At 42.9% G+C, this 18,422-nt stretch overlaps 1 protein-coding gene across 1 annotated transcript in view; it reads right to left on the minus strand.

Moving 5' to 3' along the window:
* LOC137257690 (clustered mitochondria protein homolog) overlaps window positions 1-18,422 on the minus strand; it is a 55,609-nt gene continuing 37,187 nt past the window's right edge. Inside the window, exons 16-33 of the mRNA XM_067795069.1 lie at window positions 18,094-18,202; window positions 17,412-17,601; window positions 16,962-17,094; window positions 16,082-16,209; window positions 15,862-15,939; window positions 13,074-13,144; window positions 12,474-12,546; window positions 12,142-12,303; window positions 11,833-11,899; window positions 11,563-11,653; window positions 10,839-11,025; window positions 10,118-10,309; window positions 9,650-9,730; window positions 9,370-9,495; window positions 4,350-4,435; window positions 3,930-4,059; window positions 3,439-3,647; window positions 1-2,907 (exon numbers count right to left, since the gene is read on the minus strand). Of these exons, the coding sequence (XP_067651170.1) occupies window positions 2,649-2,907; window positions 3,439-3,647; window positions 3,930-4,059; window positions 4,350-4,435; window positions 9,370-9,495; window positions 9,650-9,730; window positions 10,118-10,309; window positions 10,839-11,025; window positions 11,563-11,653; window positions 11,833-11,899; window positions 12,142-12,303; window positions 12,474-12,546; window positions 13,074-13,144; window positions 15,862-15,939; window positions 16,082-16,209; window positions 16,962-17,094; window positions 17,412-17,601; window positions 18,094-18,202 (2,372 nt within the window). The 3' untranslated portion in view covers window positions 1-2,648. The remainder of the gene's footprint in view (window positions 2,908-3,438; window positions 3,648-3,929; window positions 4,060-4,349; window positions 4,436-9,369; window positions 9,496-9,649; window positions 9,731-10,117; window positions 10,310-10,838; window positions 11,026-11,562; window positions 11,654-11,832; window positions 11,900-12,141; window positions 12,304-12,473; window positions 12,547-13,073; window positions 13,145-15,861; window positions 15,940-16,081; window positions 16,210-16,961; window positions 17,095-17,411; window positions 17,602-18,093; window positions 18,203-18,422) is intronic.

The raw sequence follows: 18,422 nt of genomic DNA on the forward strand, positions 1-18,422 counted from the left end.
TTTTTTTTCATGTTTTGCCCGATTTTACAAGTAAATTTGCTTTCTGCATATTATCTTCAGCCTCCCACTGAATGCCCAGTTAGGCTGAAGTGAGTTATTTTGACATATCCTATTTGCAACTGTGTGATTTTGAAGGAAACAGAGTAACAGCCTAAAAACATTTTTTTTCTATTTCTGACAGTTTAGTACTCATTGGCTAATGAACACATACAGTCTTGAGCATGCATCTTGCGAAAACATCTCTATATCACACATCAAACACAACATGCCTGCAACTCACATTTGATTCAGGTTCTGGTTTTGATAACAAATGCGGCCTCTATCACCCTGTCCCAGATATTGACCTAGGTGACAAAGGCCATGACCCTGATATTTACCAAGGTCACACGTGTTAACATGGTGAGTGTAAACTTGCCAAAGTTATGCAAGTGTCAATGACTTTCTACACTAATATGAAAGAATTGTGTAGTCCTGAGCTTCTTCTTAGTAGTGTACTTCTTAACAGGAAAGGACAAATTTCTGAGATGTCGCCAGCCATATTACCAAGACCAAAGAAGGACTGTTTGTGTAATCCACGTCTACACAGGACAATGGTTATGTTAGCCACTGAAAAAGCAACATTATTCAAGAGACTTGTTTTTTCTAAAAAGTCTGGAGTATTAATATATCATAAACAAATGCAATATTCATTCTCTGTACAAATGGTCCTGGTTGTAAAAGAAGTAATTTATGAAAAGCAAAACAGATGTTTAACATTTCTACAAAACAGACTACTGTCAGTAGCACTAATAAAATAACTTTAACAATTTCAGCAAAACAGCTACAAAGGAATGCTATCTGTAGAAGTAATGGAATGGTCTATAAACTACGTATCAACAGGTGCTCCCAGATGGGAACTTCCAGCATACCACTCCATGGCACAATACCCATGTAGCAGAAATTACCATGTCATCATGTTTCAACTGTTACAGAAATTGTTGACTACTTCTCTTGCTACACCAGCTGGTACAGTTATTCTTGGTTAAAAGACAAATATAAATATGTATTCTTGGTCATATACAATATTTAGCCTATCCAATTACTGATGATCATGTAGAATGATGTTGAATAAATTATCAGTTTGGAACTCAGAGTTATTCATTAATATACAGCAGCCATCTTGTGTGGAATAACTCTTGTATCAGCCGACAACAATGTACTGTTGATGAACAATCCACTAACAATGTCAAACACAAGCATCCTTCACTATCCACTGTATACAATCTCCCATCCATTATACTCCCATCCATTATACTATTACCCTGCATCAAATCTGAACTAACGATTTGTTTAGGGAAGTGAAGTTCCATTCTTCAAATCAGGATATTTTCAGCATTCTATTCATGCTCCAAACAAAGGTATAGTGCCCTAAGTTTGCAGGGTATTTGCATAGAGGGATGGAGATATTACATCCTGGCTACAGGAGGATGATCACCCAGAAGGCATCGTCGGCCTGCATAGTCAACAATTTGTCAACACTAACAGCCACTTTTCTCTCCACACCACTTGATTCAAACTTGGCACAACAGAACTAGCTCTGGTTACATATCCACAGACAAAACATCCTTGACTAAACTGTGTTACACATCCGTGCTGATATGCTAAACATGCAGCAACAAATCAGCACCAAAGTTTCGTCACCTCTCTCTAATCACTACTTCATCACAAATGTATCTTGTTCCTGACTTCTGTAGCACTGCACCACCAGAACTGTGATCACTACAAAGCCATAATGGCGAATCTGTTCAAGCACATCTAACATAAATAAAGGATCTATAGTCTGGCTAACTGACAATGGACACGATCATATCTAGATTCACTATCATCCATTCAACAAGTAGATTTACCTATTTTGACATGTTCAAACAAAAGAAATATATTCCTGGTAAAATTATCACATAATGGATTTGATGTGAGGGGTATAGGGAACTCTGGAGGAAGCTGACGCACAAGTACAGCAGTAGCAATACAACGAGGTAGCATTTCCCTCACAACTAATTTGAACGTTTAATAAATGCACTGTACCAGCTGCTTATACATGGATGTAAAGATGAAGGGTCGCAACACGGTTTTCTCCATGGAGCACAATTCAGTCAATGTCGACACTGAAAGCTTCAACACACTTGGATCAACGTAGGCCTGTCTCACATGGTTAAATGTTTTTCATATATATTTTGATCAGCCATTCTGATTACAGAAGCAGCAAACGCTGCCATGGAATAACATGAGGCACAAAAACACACACGGCTTGTCCAAGTCAGCATGACTTGTTCTCAACCAGATATCTGTACGTTATCTTCATCGCAGGTGCACGCTCCACATACAATATCCAAGTGAAAGACAAACACATATGCAGGTGAATGGACGATGAAGGAAGACTGGTGAATCTGCTATTTGCATCTGCAGATGATATGCAATGCCCTGTTGGGCTCCATTTTATATACAAAGGGAGACAACCCACAGCTAGTCAAGGTCGCACATTCAATTCTCACAATACACACAACTACACCGCCTACAATTTGTCTAGTCAACTATGACCTTTATTGCTGCTGCCTGGAGTTGTCTCCCTTAGAAAGGTTTTCTTATGTTCAGCACACAGATGACCCCGTTTATCTCCCCTCTGTCACAGTAACCTCTGGAAGGGGTTCCTGGAGTTTCATGTCCCCATTAACTAGTTGAGCAGGCTCACTGGGGAGTTTGTTATCACAAGCACAGTCCTGACATGAAGGCGCGCCATCAACTGCGCTTGTGTTTGCATTATCAGAGTCTGACGTCTTTGCGTCACCACTCGCTGTAATTTCTGGGAGCTCTTTTTGATCTGTTGTCCTCTTGGTCATCTCCTGCTTGAACTTCTCAATGTCGTCATGACTACAACAACAACAGGTTCATCTTAGTTGTATTACCAGGATATGGCACACGTTCAATATGAAACAACGATGACAAGTGTGCAGAATCGCCCTAAGACTGTCCTGACAGTATTCTATACTCACCTGATCATGTAACCATGCCAGCAATGACTTCCCAAATCATGTAACCATGCCAGCAATGACTTCCCAAATCATGTAACCATGCCAGCAATGACTTCCCAAATCATGTAACCATGCCAGCAATGACTTCCCAAATCATGTAACCATGCCAGCAATGACTTCCCAAATCATGTAACCATGCCAGCAATGACTTCCCAAATCATGTAACCATGCCAGCAATGACTTCCCAAATCATGTAACCATGCCAGCAATGACTTCCCAAATCATGTAACCATGCCAGCAATGACTTCCCAAATCATGTAACCATGCCAGCAATGACTTCCCAAATCATGTAACCATGCCAGCAATGACTTCCCAAATCATGTAACCATGACGACTTTATCTGATGATGTGACGACAATGAAAACCTCACCTGATCTGGACAAAGACGATGCCGTTGATGACATTGAGTGTGTCAAGTACACTGGAGAGGGAAGGTGTCTGGATCTGTATCGGGGGGAACGTGATGCTCTTCTCGCCCTTGTAGATTTCGTTCATCTTCTTCTGGAAAACGACCGCCTGCTGTGTGAGGTGCTTTAAGCACTCTGATGATTCCTTGGTACGCTCATGGTCCTCACCCAGCTGTCAAAATATCATGACAGTGCAATAAATACACACTAAGGAGAGAACATTTCCACAAAATGAACACAAATCAAGAAACAAAAAAAATAAAAATTAACAAAAGGAAGAATGTGACTGCGTGATTACGATCGAAGCTGACACAAATAATTGCATGTATTTTAACGAAACATTTAATCCTCATTGGTCTCTCACTGTGGCCATTACTGAACATGACAGTGTACACCAAGGAGCTCGCTAGTACATCCCTGCCTTCACCAACGACATGTTGTACAAGTGACTTACTGTCTGCCTGTAGATGGCAAAAGCCTCCTTTTCACTGAGCAGTGCGGCTCGGAAGTCACCACGACATGAGTGTGTACGGGCTACCAGGTGATAACTCATTGCCACTTTCAAACTCTTCACACCAAAATACCTGCAAACACACAGCAAACATGGACTGAATTAAAGTGAGTGAGTGTATCAAAAGCCACTTAAAACAAAATTCCTATTATTTCATGTCAGCTTGAACCACCAAAGGGAGGCAGCTGTGCATCATGACATGCAACTGTTTAGACAAGTGGCTACCCATGTCCACTGTATGTAGATTCACTGAGCCAGGGTCTGCGGGAAACTTCTTTATTTCACTATCTGAGGCTTCACGTCACAAGCAAATTCAGGAAGAAAGGATAGGATGCTAGAGTGTTTAAAGCACATAACACATACTTTGTATTCAGCTGCAATGCCTGCTCCAAGAAGCGGAGGGACAACTCGTACTCCTCGACAGCATGTAGTATCAGGCCAATGTTACTCTGCAGAAGATCAGAAAACACCAAATGATCTGCACCACCATCTCACCAGGATGGAGTACAACACCGACTAGTGTCACAGGACTATTCGGAAACAAACTGATAAAATCTAAATATTTTAGATATTTAAATACTTACCTCACTAAAGGTCTATAGCATATTACCTCAAGCTTTGCTTAGTAGGAGATCCGATGGAGTTGAATCTCTATTCAATCTTGAATGGCTACCTTGCAATCAACGACAGTCATGATACGGAAGTATCTGGATCTCCCCACTGCGTATGCGCGCAGACTCCACGAGAACTTCACTTTTACTTCTAGGTCTGAAGAGTCCGTAGTGGGGAGGAGCATCCAGCGTTGGGAGGGACTAACCGTTAACAAATTTTTACTTACCCTACCATAGGTCTATAGCATATGGATACAACAGACAGGACGGTGGTGTAGGACTCCAGAGGACTGTCAGCAAAATCCCACATATGCCTCGGGGCAGCTGGACCACTTCTGATTCACCGTAAGACGGTCTGCCGCAACAATCTCTCGTGAAGGTCACTGGAACCAGAATCAGAGTAGTAGGTCACATACTAACCTCCGGCGGGGTACGGTACATTATCTCATGTAAGTACAAGACCCCCATAGACCAAGGTCAGTAAGATCGTTCCAAATACGGTGGATGGACGCATGAGTTGCTGTGCAACTACCAATGGTCTGAAAGGCTGCAGCCCCTCCATATCTTCCACCACCAAGTAATGGCTGGCAAACACTGTAGAGGACCGCCAGAAGCAGGAACTGTACAGTTTCTGTGCAGGGCCATAGTTGAGGCTAACGCTCGAATCTCAGGCAGGTTGTTAGATGACGGGTGTGGAAGATATTCTGTGTTGTAAGCCGCCAGGATGGTCTGCTGTAACCATAAGGCTACTGTGTTCCTGGTGACTTCCCCTCTAGTCGTCATGGAAAAAGGCAGGAACAACCTTTTCCTGGTTCCCCAATGAAGAGAGGACTTCCTGATATATGATCGGAGGGCCCGAACCGGGCAGAGTAACTGCTCTTCCCGATCCTCTGGTCCGATGATGGCAGTCAGAGGGGGGATGGTGAATAACCTGTCTGGTTGACCTGGCAGCTGGTTCTTTGCCAGGAAATCCAAGAAAAGGTCCAAGTTTACAGTACCATGTCTGGTCTGTTCAAACCGGACCCTAGTCACATCCAGCACGTGAATTTCACAAACTCTCGCCGCTGTAGCTAGCGCCAACAGAAACACTGTCTTCCCCATTAAGTTGTCAAACGATGTCCTGTCCAGCGGCTCATAGGTGCGACCTCTCAAGTGCTGTAACGTAACGTTCAGGTGCCTTTTGGTTCTCCACCTTGAATGCCTTCAACATAGCAAACAGTTCTGGTACCTTCGAGACCTTCCTGTCTCCTCTGACAGCTAACACTGAGTTTAATGCTGACAGGTAAGTCCCATTGTTACTGCTGTTGAGTTGCTCGAGCACCTTAAAAGCTCCACCATGAACTGGGGTGACGCTAACAACGGGTCCTGTGACTTCTGGGCACAGAACTTCTCAAATGTAGCCCACTTGTCATCATAGAGTGACTGAGTGGAAGCTCTGTGTGCCCGGGTGATGATCTTCACCACTTGAGATGAGTAACCCTTGGCCCTCAAAGTCTTTTGCAACTGGTCCCACTCTGGAAGCCGATTAGTTGGAACGCCTCTCTATTTGGAGAGTAGTATATACTACTACTACCAAGGGAACAGAACCACCATAGTATATACTACTTGGAGATTCAGACTGTCGACCACGTCGAAGGGTAGAATCGTCAGGTGTAGTAGAGGTTGAGGCCTTGTTGACCCTTGTTTACCTAGAAGGCTACTGTTGAGTTGTCCTTTTGGATCATCAGTAGCTTGTCTCTCGGTGTTGTCGACAATATAGACATGCATCACCACTTTCATCTCCAACTGGCTGATGTGAAGAGCTCAGTCTTCCTTCTTCCAGAATCCTGCTGCAACCTCATTGTTTAGATGGGCACTCCATCCTTGGAGAGAGGTGTCTACCTAAAGATGGTTGTTGAATGCCAGCTTAATATGTATGTTCCTGCGCAAACATTGACTGGCGAGTCTACCATAGCAGGTCTCAAGATGCCCAATGTCGTAAACCGGTCAGGACATGAAACCATGACCCAGAAACCGCTGTCATAGACGTAGTAGGCGTCTTCGTCTGGTCATATCCTTAGGTGATGTGAGCAGACCGAGTAGACATTATCACTGATATAGTGATAATGGAGAGAGTAGAACTTGTTTTAATCATCGGCTTGAACTTCGACCCCCCCCGAACCTTGGACAGCGATGTGATGAATCAAAACCCGAGGAGTTAGATTCTCAAGTCATCCAAGCTGAGTTAATAGCCTGATAGTGAAGTCCACCTGTACACTGAGTTGACTTCTCTCAAGATAAGCTTGTATGCGTGAAGATGCGTCATTCTTTGACTTCAGATCATCAACGCTGTTCATTATGAACGTGCTAACATTCCAAGGAAGTCTATTTATTGCTGGCTGGCTGTCCAATCAGAAACTGCCATTCATTGCTGCATGCCTCCTGTTAGGCAGCATTGAGTCTGCTGTTAGAAGACCTCTATGACGAATCAAATGACACTGTATACTGTTAATCTAGAGTATAATCGACATCTCTCTAGCGTTGAAAGTCACCAACAACTTCCTGATACTGGAACAGTAAGACCACATTCTGCACAGGGCGTTGTTTCTCAAAGACCAATCAGATTGTAGATGTAACATCACTGGCTTTCTTTACGGGGCGAAGATCTCTATGCCCTCTGAAGTGACAAATGACACTGTAGACTGCTAGTCTAATGTGTACAAACATCTTTCCATCATAAAATGACTATGACAAATGTAGGCAACTTCCTAACACTGGAATAATAACATCACTTTCTGTGCAGGGCGTAGTCCCTCGAGGACTAATCAGATTGTAGACGTGACATCACCGGTGTGGCAGATAACTGATCATTGTGAAATCTTGTTCACAGCGACACCCTTGCTAGCATTTAGGCTGTGTCTGTAACCATGCTGTTTGGCAAGCACATGTTTAGGTGAGTAAAGCGCCTGAAAAAAAATCCGCTTCCCTCTGCCTTGGGTGGGGGGGGGGCGCCCCTGGTTGAGTCTGTAGGCTTTCGATGATTAGCCTCTGTGCATCTTGATCTCTAGCTGGTGACAGTAGTGGCGCCTCTAGGTGCTCCATATGCTGATGCGTCCAACCCTTGTACTGATCTCATCAAGCCCGGCGCTCCTGCTGATTGAGATGCGGCCACAGACGTCAGTAAACGGATGTGCACCTCTCTCGGCGTCGCTGCAAAGTCCGTCAGCTCCTGAGATGTGCCCGACGTCATTGAAGTGATAGGTACTAGCAATGATCGTAGAATCTGTTGTACCTCCGGGTGCGCTAGGGCATCTGGCTTTGACAAGTCCACCCCAACTCCCAGCCTGGGTAGATGGCGTCGGCATCAGTGTCAGCATCAGTGTCGGTTCCACTCTCGACAAAGCATCAGACGCAGCCCCAGGCTTCTCCAGCACTGTCTGCAACTCCGGTGTACAAGGCGCTGACAATCTGGATGCTGATGAGGACGCAGGCGAACGGGACATCTTGCGTAACTTCTGAGTTTTTCTACACTTGTCAAACTCGTACATGCTGCACCTCTTCCTAACCACAGCCAGGAAAACTGTAAACTCTACACTTGTCAAACTCATACACGCCGCACAACGCTGCTCCAGGGTGCACAACACCGCAGCACAATCCGGACACCAGGTGTGAGGATCTTTGCCGGACTTCAGGCCTTTACACACCACACCTCTTCCTAACCACAGCCAGGAAAACTGTAAACTCTACACTTGTCAAACTCATACACGCCGCACAACGCTGCTCAAGGGTGCACAACATCGTAGCACAATCCGGACACCAGGGGTGAGGATCTTTGCCGGACTTCAGGCCTTTACACACCACACACAAGTGTTGTGTCACACACAACTATTGTAATAAAATGAAAAAATAAACGTGACAATAAGGATATGAAAAACACCCCTTACTATGTAATGGACTGCTCCACTCGCACATGCAGCAGCTGCTTTGCAAATGACAAGTGAAATGGCTGCCCCTGTGATAGGGACAGCAAAAATACACTAGATACAGTAACATGTGACAAAAAATGAGACACAAAAGCTTAAACACGGCGGAAGAAATATCAACGGAGGCAATATCGAAAATAAGAGACACTCGACCGTGTCTCGTATGAGGTAGCCGACAAGTGTACAATAGCGAATTTAGACGCTATAACTGACACAAAGATTGAAACATATTACCTACCCAAACACCAAGAACTTATAAAAGGAATCAGTGTAAAAGCTGGTAAATCAAACTTTATTAGCTGAAAAAAAAAAGATAGCAACCCAAACACGTCTAGACAAGATGACGCTTGACGTAAAAGTGAAGTTCTCGTGGAGTCTGCAAGCATGCGCAGTGGGGAGATCCAGATACTTCCGTATCATGACGATTGCGAAGTAACCATTCAAGATTGAATAGCAATTCGACTCCATCAGATCTCCTACTAGGCGAAGCTTGAGATAATATGCTATAGACCTATGGTGAGGTAGGTAAAAAATACAAAAGTTCAAAAGTTAACAAAACCTTAAAAAATTCTAAAAGAAGATGACACTAACATTCAATTTTCATTCTTAAATAGAAATCACAAGTTATGATTACTCTGTGGAGACTCACTTCCATGTGACTAATGACTATGTTTTTAGCTGGACAGGAAGTGGGTTAAACACCCATGGATCGTGAATCTGCTAACGTACAGAAACAAACTGATTTGTGGCATGAAGAACAATTCTCTTTATCAACTACTGTGCCAACAAGGTAGGTATTTAACCACTCACGTCTATGAGAGCGACTTCCGGATGCTCCTCGCCGAAGCACAGTAGGGCCAGGTATCGAGCACGGTACATCAGCTTCAGTGAGCTGGACACCTGGTTGTTGGCGAAGCAGTACAGAGCTAGGTGTGCCTGTAACATACAATCATGCCAGTCAGTTACAGCCAAATACAATCCATTACAGGTAAGCTGTGGAATGGACTCTAAACTTTTTTTCTGTGTCCATGCTCGACATTTGTATGCAAAAGATGCACATTGACGTGTCACATAAAACCCTGCTACTTACATATTCTGTGATGGTGTTGGGATGATCAATCCCCAGGACTCTCTCACTCATGAGGACAGCTCTCTGTTGGAATGACAACGCCTGAAAACCAACAACAGAAGTGACCTCTTTGTGGCTAACTCCGTTAATTAGATCCATCACTTACCATCCCATAAGTGAAAGTTTCAGGCCGATTTCCAGCTGACTTATCTCTACCTAGCCTGTATAAATACTGGACAAATTAACACTGCTAGTCCCTAACTCAGACTTTCCACAACTTTCCAGGTTAGGATGAGTAGTATTAATCAAATATTTACAAGGAATTACAAGAGCCAATTGGAATTTACTTCCTCTTTTTCCAGGATCAATAAACAAACATTCCTACTTCTTTGTACATTCTTCTTGATCCACATAAAGTGTGAAACAACAGAAGCATAACATGAGTGCTTGTACAGCTTGTATTCACTGAAATACTTCAAACATACTGACCTCACCGTACTCGCCCATAATGTAGTTGAGCCGTGCCAGGAGACGAAGACAGGCAGCGATCTCAGGGTGCATTGCTCCATAAACATTGTTGAGAAGGTTGAGGGCTTCACTGATCAGCTCATACCCTTCTCGTAACAAACCTTGCTGGATCTTGTTCTGGCCGCTCGTGAAGAAGTGGTAGGCATCAGTGGCCTAAGGGAAAAACACCTGTTTTTTAACACCGTATTTATTTATGTTGTATTAACATCACATTTAGTAATATTCCTGCTATATGATGTCCATCTGAAATTAACTGCATCTGAACCAGACAATTCAGTGACAAACAGCAGGAGCATCTATCTACTCTACTGGGTTACTATGACATGAGTCAACCGAGTCTGCTAGTCAGACCACCTGATCTCTTATCTACCTCTTACAACAAGCATGGGTTGCTGACGACCAATTCTAACCCAGTTCTTAACTCCTGCTTGTTAACATCAGTACAAACTTTTGTCATACAAATTCACAAATTGCTCAATATTAACTGCTAATTTTCCCAAAATGTAGTACTATCTACTTGTTTCCTGGTAAATAGGACCTATTCCCATCCTCAATGACACAACACCAAGTATTGTTCCAGTGCCACTCATTTTTGTCCAGGGAATGTCTTTCCTCCAGCAAGTCTCACACTTACAACTGCGAGACAGGATGAATTCTATATAAAATTCTCCGGTGTTCATACCTTGGGATGCAAATGTTTCACAATGGGGAAAGCGTTGATGATGTCATCCTCGTAGAAGATCTGTTTGTTACGAGAATCAAGGTGGTACTCCCTCAGCAGGATCTGAACACCACATGTGCGGCAGAACATTCGCAACAGCGCAGCTCGATGGAGGTTGTACTTCTCAGTAGCAGCATCCACAGAATCACTAAACAAAGGGGAGACAACTCATGTGTAGCAATGACACTGAAGGTGGGAGAAAGTTTAAAGGAGGGAGGAAAGAAGATGGATGGTCAACAGAAATGAACTGTTGAGGAAAAGTTGTACTTAAGCTGCAGGACTGCAGTAACAACATGTCATCGCACCATTGACAGTGGTGGTCTCCAAAGTAAGCGGCCATTGTTACCCGTCTGCTATCTCCTAATCCTTGTTATGATGATGCTAATGGGAAGAAGACACTCAGATAATAGGATTCAAACCAAGCCAAGCTTAACAAACTCCTGACACCCTCTCCACCACCCTTCTGGATGCTGTTGTTTCATGCTGCCCTGACAGATTCAAACCAGGACAGTAGAAAGTTAAAAACTGACAGTGGACACTATTAATCAGTGATCCATGATGGCAAGACGACTTGCAGTAGGCCAAGTAACCAAGCAATCAGTTCTTATAACCAACAGAGAGGACACATTAAGCCAGCCTGATGTGATGAGTATTTAGACATTCATCTATGAATTCAGACACTTACCATTCCAAAGTGTAACCATAATATTCGTCAACTTCATCAACAATTTTCTTCCAAAGTGTTTTTGGTGTTTCTGACAGCCACTCTGTGTTATCTGAAAATAGCAGACCTGTAGAGATCATCCGTATAACATCACTAGAAAACTGATCCAGAAAAATGTCTCCAACCCCTCTAGCTGGCGATGAGAGATGATGAGTTCAACCATGAGACACATGTTACTGTGAGGTATGAGACTAGCCTGTCTACACTTTACACATGAAGTCCTTGACTCACCGATGCTGAATACTGTGCTCTGTTTGTTCTTCTTTTTGCTCTTCCTCTTCGCAGTTTTGCTCTGAAGCTGAAGAACAGATACGCCATAACCATAAAGCCACAACAAGACAAACTTTCATCACACATACATCTGTTAACTTCAAGAGAGCTACTGCCAGTGTAATTCTGGTGCGTTCATCCCTTCATTGAGATGTACAAGCACATCCTCTTTTGTTTTTGTGTGTGTGTGTGCGTGTGTGTGTGTGTGGGTGTGTGTGAGAAGAGAGAGAGAGAGAGAGAGAGAGAGAGATAGATAGATAGATATATTACCTCCTCGGGGGTGACCTGAGCGTGGGGGGAGGCATAAGATCCCAGGAAGCAGTTGAGAAAATGGCTGATGGCGGCTGACAGACTCATCATGTCCACTCCCTGCATGTACGTCTTGAACAGGTGCTTGATGGCACGGTTGATCAGCTCTCCGATGGCTATACTCTGTCACAGACAAATAGAGAGATTAAAACAGATATATTAGAAACATAAGAGAAACAAACATTCAAAATTAACATCAACCACTAAAGTTGACAGCAAATTTACTGGCAAATATCTGAAACATCAGCATACCAGTATTTCAAAAAGAAAATAGATACTAAAATGACACTTACATGTACATATGAGACACAGGGGTATTTGGAGAACATCTCAGCAACCTTGCCAAGGTAGCGCATGTTGATACCTCTGGAACAAAGGTAATATTGTGATGAAAGTCTCTGTTTGTCTCAAAACATCTGTGTGGATGTCTGCCTGCTTGTTCTAATTAAGACAGGTGTAGTTTTATAGTGGCGCCCAACCATACCACCGTCCAACATGGAGATCGACCCACCACCATGCACAAATAACAACCTCCTTACCCTAGTCAAAAATGACTTGGGCAAATTGTACCATACTGAAAATCATTTCCAAAGGGCTTAGTGTTAGCAAAGTATTTTAAATATATAACAAATAGGCTTTAAATTCTACATTTAAACCGCTCAATCAAGACAAACTTTTGGGGAAGAATACTCGAAGTGACACATCATAGTACTGCTGACAAGACACTTAGTGGTGATTTAGAGTCCTAAGAAAGTTATTTAGAGTAACATTGGGCTCATTTCTGAGAAGTGATATGATTTAGACAAACCATCAGGTCTACATCTTTCAATTTAGCGTCTCACCCTGAAGTAAGGGAGATAACTGTGCAAGTCCCCTTTGTTGTTGGAACGTACCTGTTATGCATTGCCTCTGTGAGAGTAAGGCCATCAATGGGGGATGAGGTGTGGTCAAGGCAGTCATTGATCTGCAAGGATTACATTATTCAAAGAAAGTATGTTCGGTTTTGTGTCGCTTTCAGAAATATCATGGAGGGGCACCAAACCTGTGTTTCACACACTGTACCAATGAAGGAATCTAATGAGGTGACAGGTAAACACAAGGCTATTCCACTGCAACCATGTTTATTACGTCTTTAAGTTCGAACAAACCTGTAGCAGCTGCTGATTCTTTGATGAAAGGGCACATATAAGCATTAAACTGTCCATTTAAATCCTAACGACAGTTGTAACTATAATCTTGAATAAAATATTTACAAAACAAAAATGTTTTTTGTTCGACCACAGAATGGAGATGGGACTATCATCAAAGATTCAGCAACCTCTATAGGTTTGTTCAATTCTTTTTTGTGAGAGATCCTCCTTGGGGTACATATAAGCATAAGACAGACTCCTAAAGACACGAGTCCTGGGAGAGGCATTCTGTCCCAGAGTAAAGCCCTGAGAAGTGGAATTTCCCAACTATAAAATAAGGAATAGTTCGCTTACCTGGCCACGTGACTCCTTCAGCCAATCAGACGAGGGTGTGGTCCAGGTCCAGGGTAAACTAGTTGGCTTATATGCAAATGAGGCAGCGAACTATGCATGCCCTACTCCCATCCCGGGTCTTAAATCTACCTAGGGAGGGAGGGGGCGACATGAAACCACATTTCACCAAGCACGCTCGCTGGTGTGTGTCAAGTTGACAATGTTGGATGAATGTACTTGGCCAACTCCAAACAGCTGCGTAACAGATCTCCTCAACAGTTAGAGCCACAGCACAAGCTGTAGATGTAGCTACAGCTCTAACCGAATAAGCGTTTAAACCAAAAGATAGAGTTAACCGTTTCTGTGTATAGCTTGTACAAATGGCAGAGACAAGTCACCTAGATATGGTCTGCTTGTTTGCCTGCAGACCAGCCTTACCGCCACCTTAACAGCAAAACAATTGCTTATCTCTCCAGATAGCCAATGTCTGCTTGATATAAGCCTTGAGGGTCTTAGGTACATCTAAGACGTGAGCACGTCGCAGAGAGGTACCCGGTGGGGAAGGCTGGGTGAAAGCTGCGAGTTCAATAGGAGCTGTGACATGAAAGATGCTGCCTCTCTTAGGGCCATAGGTATCTGGCAATGTCATGCTGACCCTGTCCTTGTGAAAATCAGCTGAGGGTCAGCAACTGGAGCCACGACTCAGCTGAAGCTGTGGGAGTCCCAAGAAACTGAAAAACAGTTTTCTGAATTTTGACAATGCGTTCCTGAGACAGGGAGACAATCCCCTTCTCTGTATTGAATGTTGCCCACTAGAAAACCAGGTCCTGTGTCGGTATACGTTCTGATTTCTTGAAAGTGATGATCCATGTATGAGAATACCCATAACCTGCAACGGCTACCCTAATGCGTGGAGCAGCCTGTCGTCAAGGTACGGGCAACAAAACCTGCCCTCTGACCTGGCTAACTGAGCTGGGATTAACATACGTTTGGAGAACACTCTTGGCGCCCTGGAGATATCAAAGGGGAGCACACAAAACTGGTAGCACATCCCATTGAAGGAGAAGTGCAGGTACTTCTTGAGGTCAGGTAGCATTGGTACATATACATAAGCGTCTTTGAGATTGACTGACATGAGCCAATCCCCCACATCACTGCGTGCAATGTCTCCATCCTGAAAGACGTCACGTCTAGCATTTTGTTCAGGCCTCAGTCCTTCTTGGACACTATGAAATACATGGAGTAAAGCCCCTTGTTTTCGTGACCTTCAGGAACCTCAATGGCTGCCTTGGCCTGAAGATACCACAGCACGGAGTATGTCCACCATACCAGCAAGAAGACTGTACTTAAAAAAGCACTTGCACATGGTAGCTCAATTCCGTAACATGGACCCCATAAATACATATATACATGAACACAATTCTAGCGGAAATCAATTATTATACCATGTCTACCAGAAAAAGACGTAAATTATCTACAAATTCAGTAAGACGACAACCAAAAAAGCTTACATGCTAGTTTGAAAAAGTAAGCTGCCTCCTGTCCGCCATCATGACAAGCACATTCCAAGCCAACATGGATTAAGACGTAAATGATGAATAACAATTTCCCAAAACATCTTATCAACTATCGCCCATGTGAATAAAAGATGACCAAACATATAGTAACTGTTTCTGAAGCACTTATCTTGAAACATCAGGGAAGAATATACAACATGTTCAAAGTTGATGGATATACATATTGATACTAGCGAACGACAGCATGGAAAGTGAAGTACGAGGCTGGCGTCTACAGTTACCTGCTCTTGGTGGACGGGTCCATTCTGGGTTCCGTAGAGGTGGTCAAACAAGACATAAATGTTGTTTTTGTCTTGTTAATATTTCATTCCAAATTACAGTTACAACTGACGCTGGGATCAAAAATGGACTTTTTAATGCTTTTTATGTACCCCCAGTGGCATCTCTCATGAAAAAGAATCTTTCTACTAACAAAGCATGTTATGCAAAAATTATGTTATAAATCAGTTTCAGGTAAATCACTGACATTATATAGAACACAAAATAAAATAACAAATTAACAAATACTGAAAATGAAGGCATTTATTAAAACTTTTTAAGATAGAGCGAAAAATCTCCATGACTGATGGAGCGTGGCATCAATAGTAAGAAGCAGGTGAGTCAAACTATCATGTGTTTTCTGACATTAGCCGGTTACTCACGAGTGTTGGTATTTGGTGTAGAACGAGGAACTCAGCAGCATCCTTCACTAGCTGCTTCTCTCTCTTCAACATCTCGCTCTGCAATGGGAGAAGGAGAAAACTTTGGGAGCTAACATGTCATATCTTGTGAGGGTGGCAGTTTTCATAAATACACTCACAGATGTATTCTAGGGATGTTCACAGTTTTGCTAGTGAAGATATCAGGGAAGAGAACTCTTACTTCTGGGTCCGCATGCTTTACATGAGGTTGGAACACATCTGGGTTGAAGGTCACGTTGAACTCTGTGTCACTGAGAGAGCCCACTGCTTTACCCGCCTTCTTCACAATATCCTTCGTGTTCTCCTCGACTGTGGAACAGAAGGCTAGGAGTTAAGGCTTGTGGAACTGTTACATTGCATAATACATCACTTCAAGTGAGCCTCTCAAAGCTTGTCTTTGTACTTCAGTTGTACCATTTATGATAAAATTTGTTTGACCTTCACTTTTACTAAGAGTCTGCAGGCATGAATTTGCATTTTTCAGCATCTGCGATGAAGAAGAAGGAAGATTTTATGGATATCAACTTCTTTGTTATGGGAACACAATGTTTCGGAGTTAATGCTTACTCCTGATGAAGGAACACAATGTTTCGGAGTTAATGCTTACTCCTGATGAAGGAACACAATGTTTCGGAGTTAATGCTTACTCCCGATGAAGGAACACAATGTTTCGGAGTTAATGCTTACTCCCGATGAAGGCACACAATGTTTCGGAGTTAATGCTTACTCCCGATGAAGGAACACAATGTTTCGGAGTTAATGCTTACTCCCGATGAAGGAACACAATGTTTCGGAGTTAATGCTTACTCCTTCATCAGGTAACTGTTCCCATAATAAAGAAGTTGATATCCATAAAACCTTCATTCTTATGTATTTCACTTCTAAATGCCCTTTAAAGACTTGATCTGCAATGAAGCCAATATCAACAATATATTAGCCATATAGCTGACTTTATTTCAGACAAATGCACATGGACTAGCAAAGGAGACGGCACTGAGCTCTGGTGTAAGTACGAGACCACCAGTATGCCACCTCGACAACCAGTCACTATGGTAACTCACATGTCTGACTGTCCGTCCCTGTGAGGGTCTCAACAATCTTCTTGGCTTCCTCTGTGGCAATGTCATTCTCCAGCTGGGCCTGTGCTGTCTGCACTGGGTCTTCAGCACTGCCATTTACCAACTTCTCAGGGGACTGAGCAAAGTACACAACAAACTAGAACTTCTTTCTTACTTTACACAGAAGTCACATTCAATCCATCTAAACACTCAAGCCTGGATCAGTCAAAGTAGTGGTTGATACAACAGCAACAGGGTCCAAGAATATTTCATACTCACCTCTTCTGACAAATAAAACAAGTTAGGCAATGTTAAGCCATGGGAGTTAGCTGTAAGTGTTGCAGTATGAAAGTGTTCATGGAACAGATGCTAAGCAGAAATGAGTTACAAGAGATGACCAAATAATTATACAGTATAATTGTGTACTGCAGGACGTGTTGTCTGATATCTCACCTTCACTTCTAAAACGGCTTTCTCGGCCTCCTTTTCTGCATGCTTTTCAATCACTTTGTTGTCCCCATCCTTGACTTTGTTGTCTGTGTCCGTGACCTTATTGTCTGTGTCCTTGACCTTATTCTGTTTAAGCAGCTGTAGCTGTTGAAACTGGAAGGCTGCGTGCCGTACAAACGCCACGTATCTGTTTCTGAAAGCACGACATGAACTCATGATCTCCAATCTTGCACTGATGGGCAACATAATGCACAGATAAAGGATCATAGTGTCTTTAATAGTGGCACCCAGACAAATATTAGTTGTCTAGCAGCAATCTGTCAATAACTGAGACCAGACAGTCCAGTGATTGATAATTTAAGCAACGTTTTTATTCAGGGTTTGTACAGATATTAAGACATCAAATTATGTTTTAATGCTGCGAGCATAAATTGGCTTCTGTTTTTTATTTTCCAAAATTATGAGCTAAAGCTCAAACTACCAAAATTCCGCTAGAAGTAACTGACACTCATGGTTTGAGAAATTACTCTTTATACAATGTTGTTGAAAGTCCATAAATTTCAAGGGTGAAATATTGAACATATTAATATTGTGATGCTCAGGCACAAGGTGATTGTCAGAGGAGTATCTGCTTGACAGACCAGCAAATACTGACTTAATGCCACACCATGTGGGATCTACTTACTCTACAAAGGCCTCAATGAGCTCCTGTCTGAGACAGGCCAGCTTGTGCCGATGATCTCGTGGGTAGCCATGTTCCTTCATCTCTTTGCTCAGCTCATCTCCCTCCTTAACTAGAATCATCATCATCATCATCATCATCATCATCATCATCATCATCAACTCCAGAACTGAGACAAAATATGAAACAAGTTTCAGCTTCTCAGTGACTTTAAGGTCAGTTTGGTTCATGGAGACATAATATCAATATGGAAGCAGGAAAAAAAACAGCTTCTGCTCATTACTGCAGTTCTTTCCAGAAAGTCATATGAACGAATTGTCTCGCGCTTTAAA

The sequence above is a fragment of the Haliotis asinina genome, chromosome 1 (genome assembly GCF_037392515.1).
Source record: "Haliotis asinina isolate JCU_RB_2024 chromosome 1, JCU_Hal_asi_v2, whole genome shotgun sequence".
Lineage (NCBI taxonomy): Eukaryota > Metazoa > Mollusca > Gastropoda > Lepetellida > Haliotidae > Haliotis > Haliotis asinina.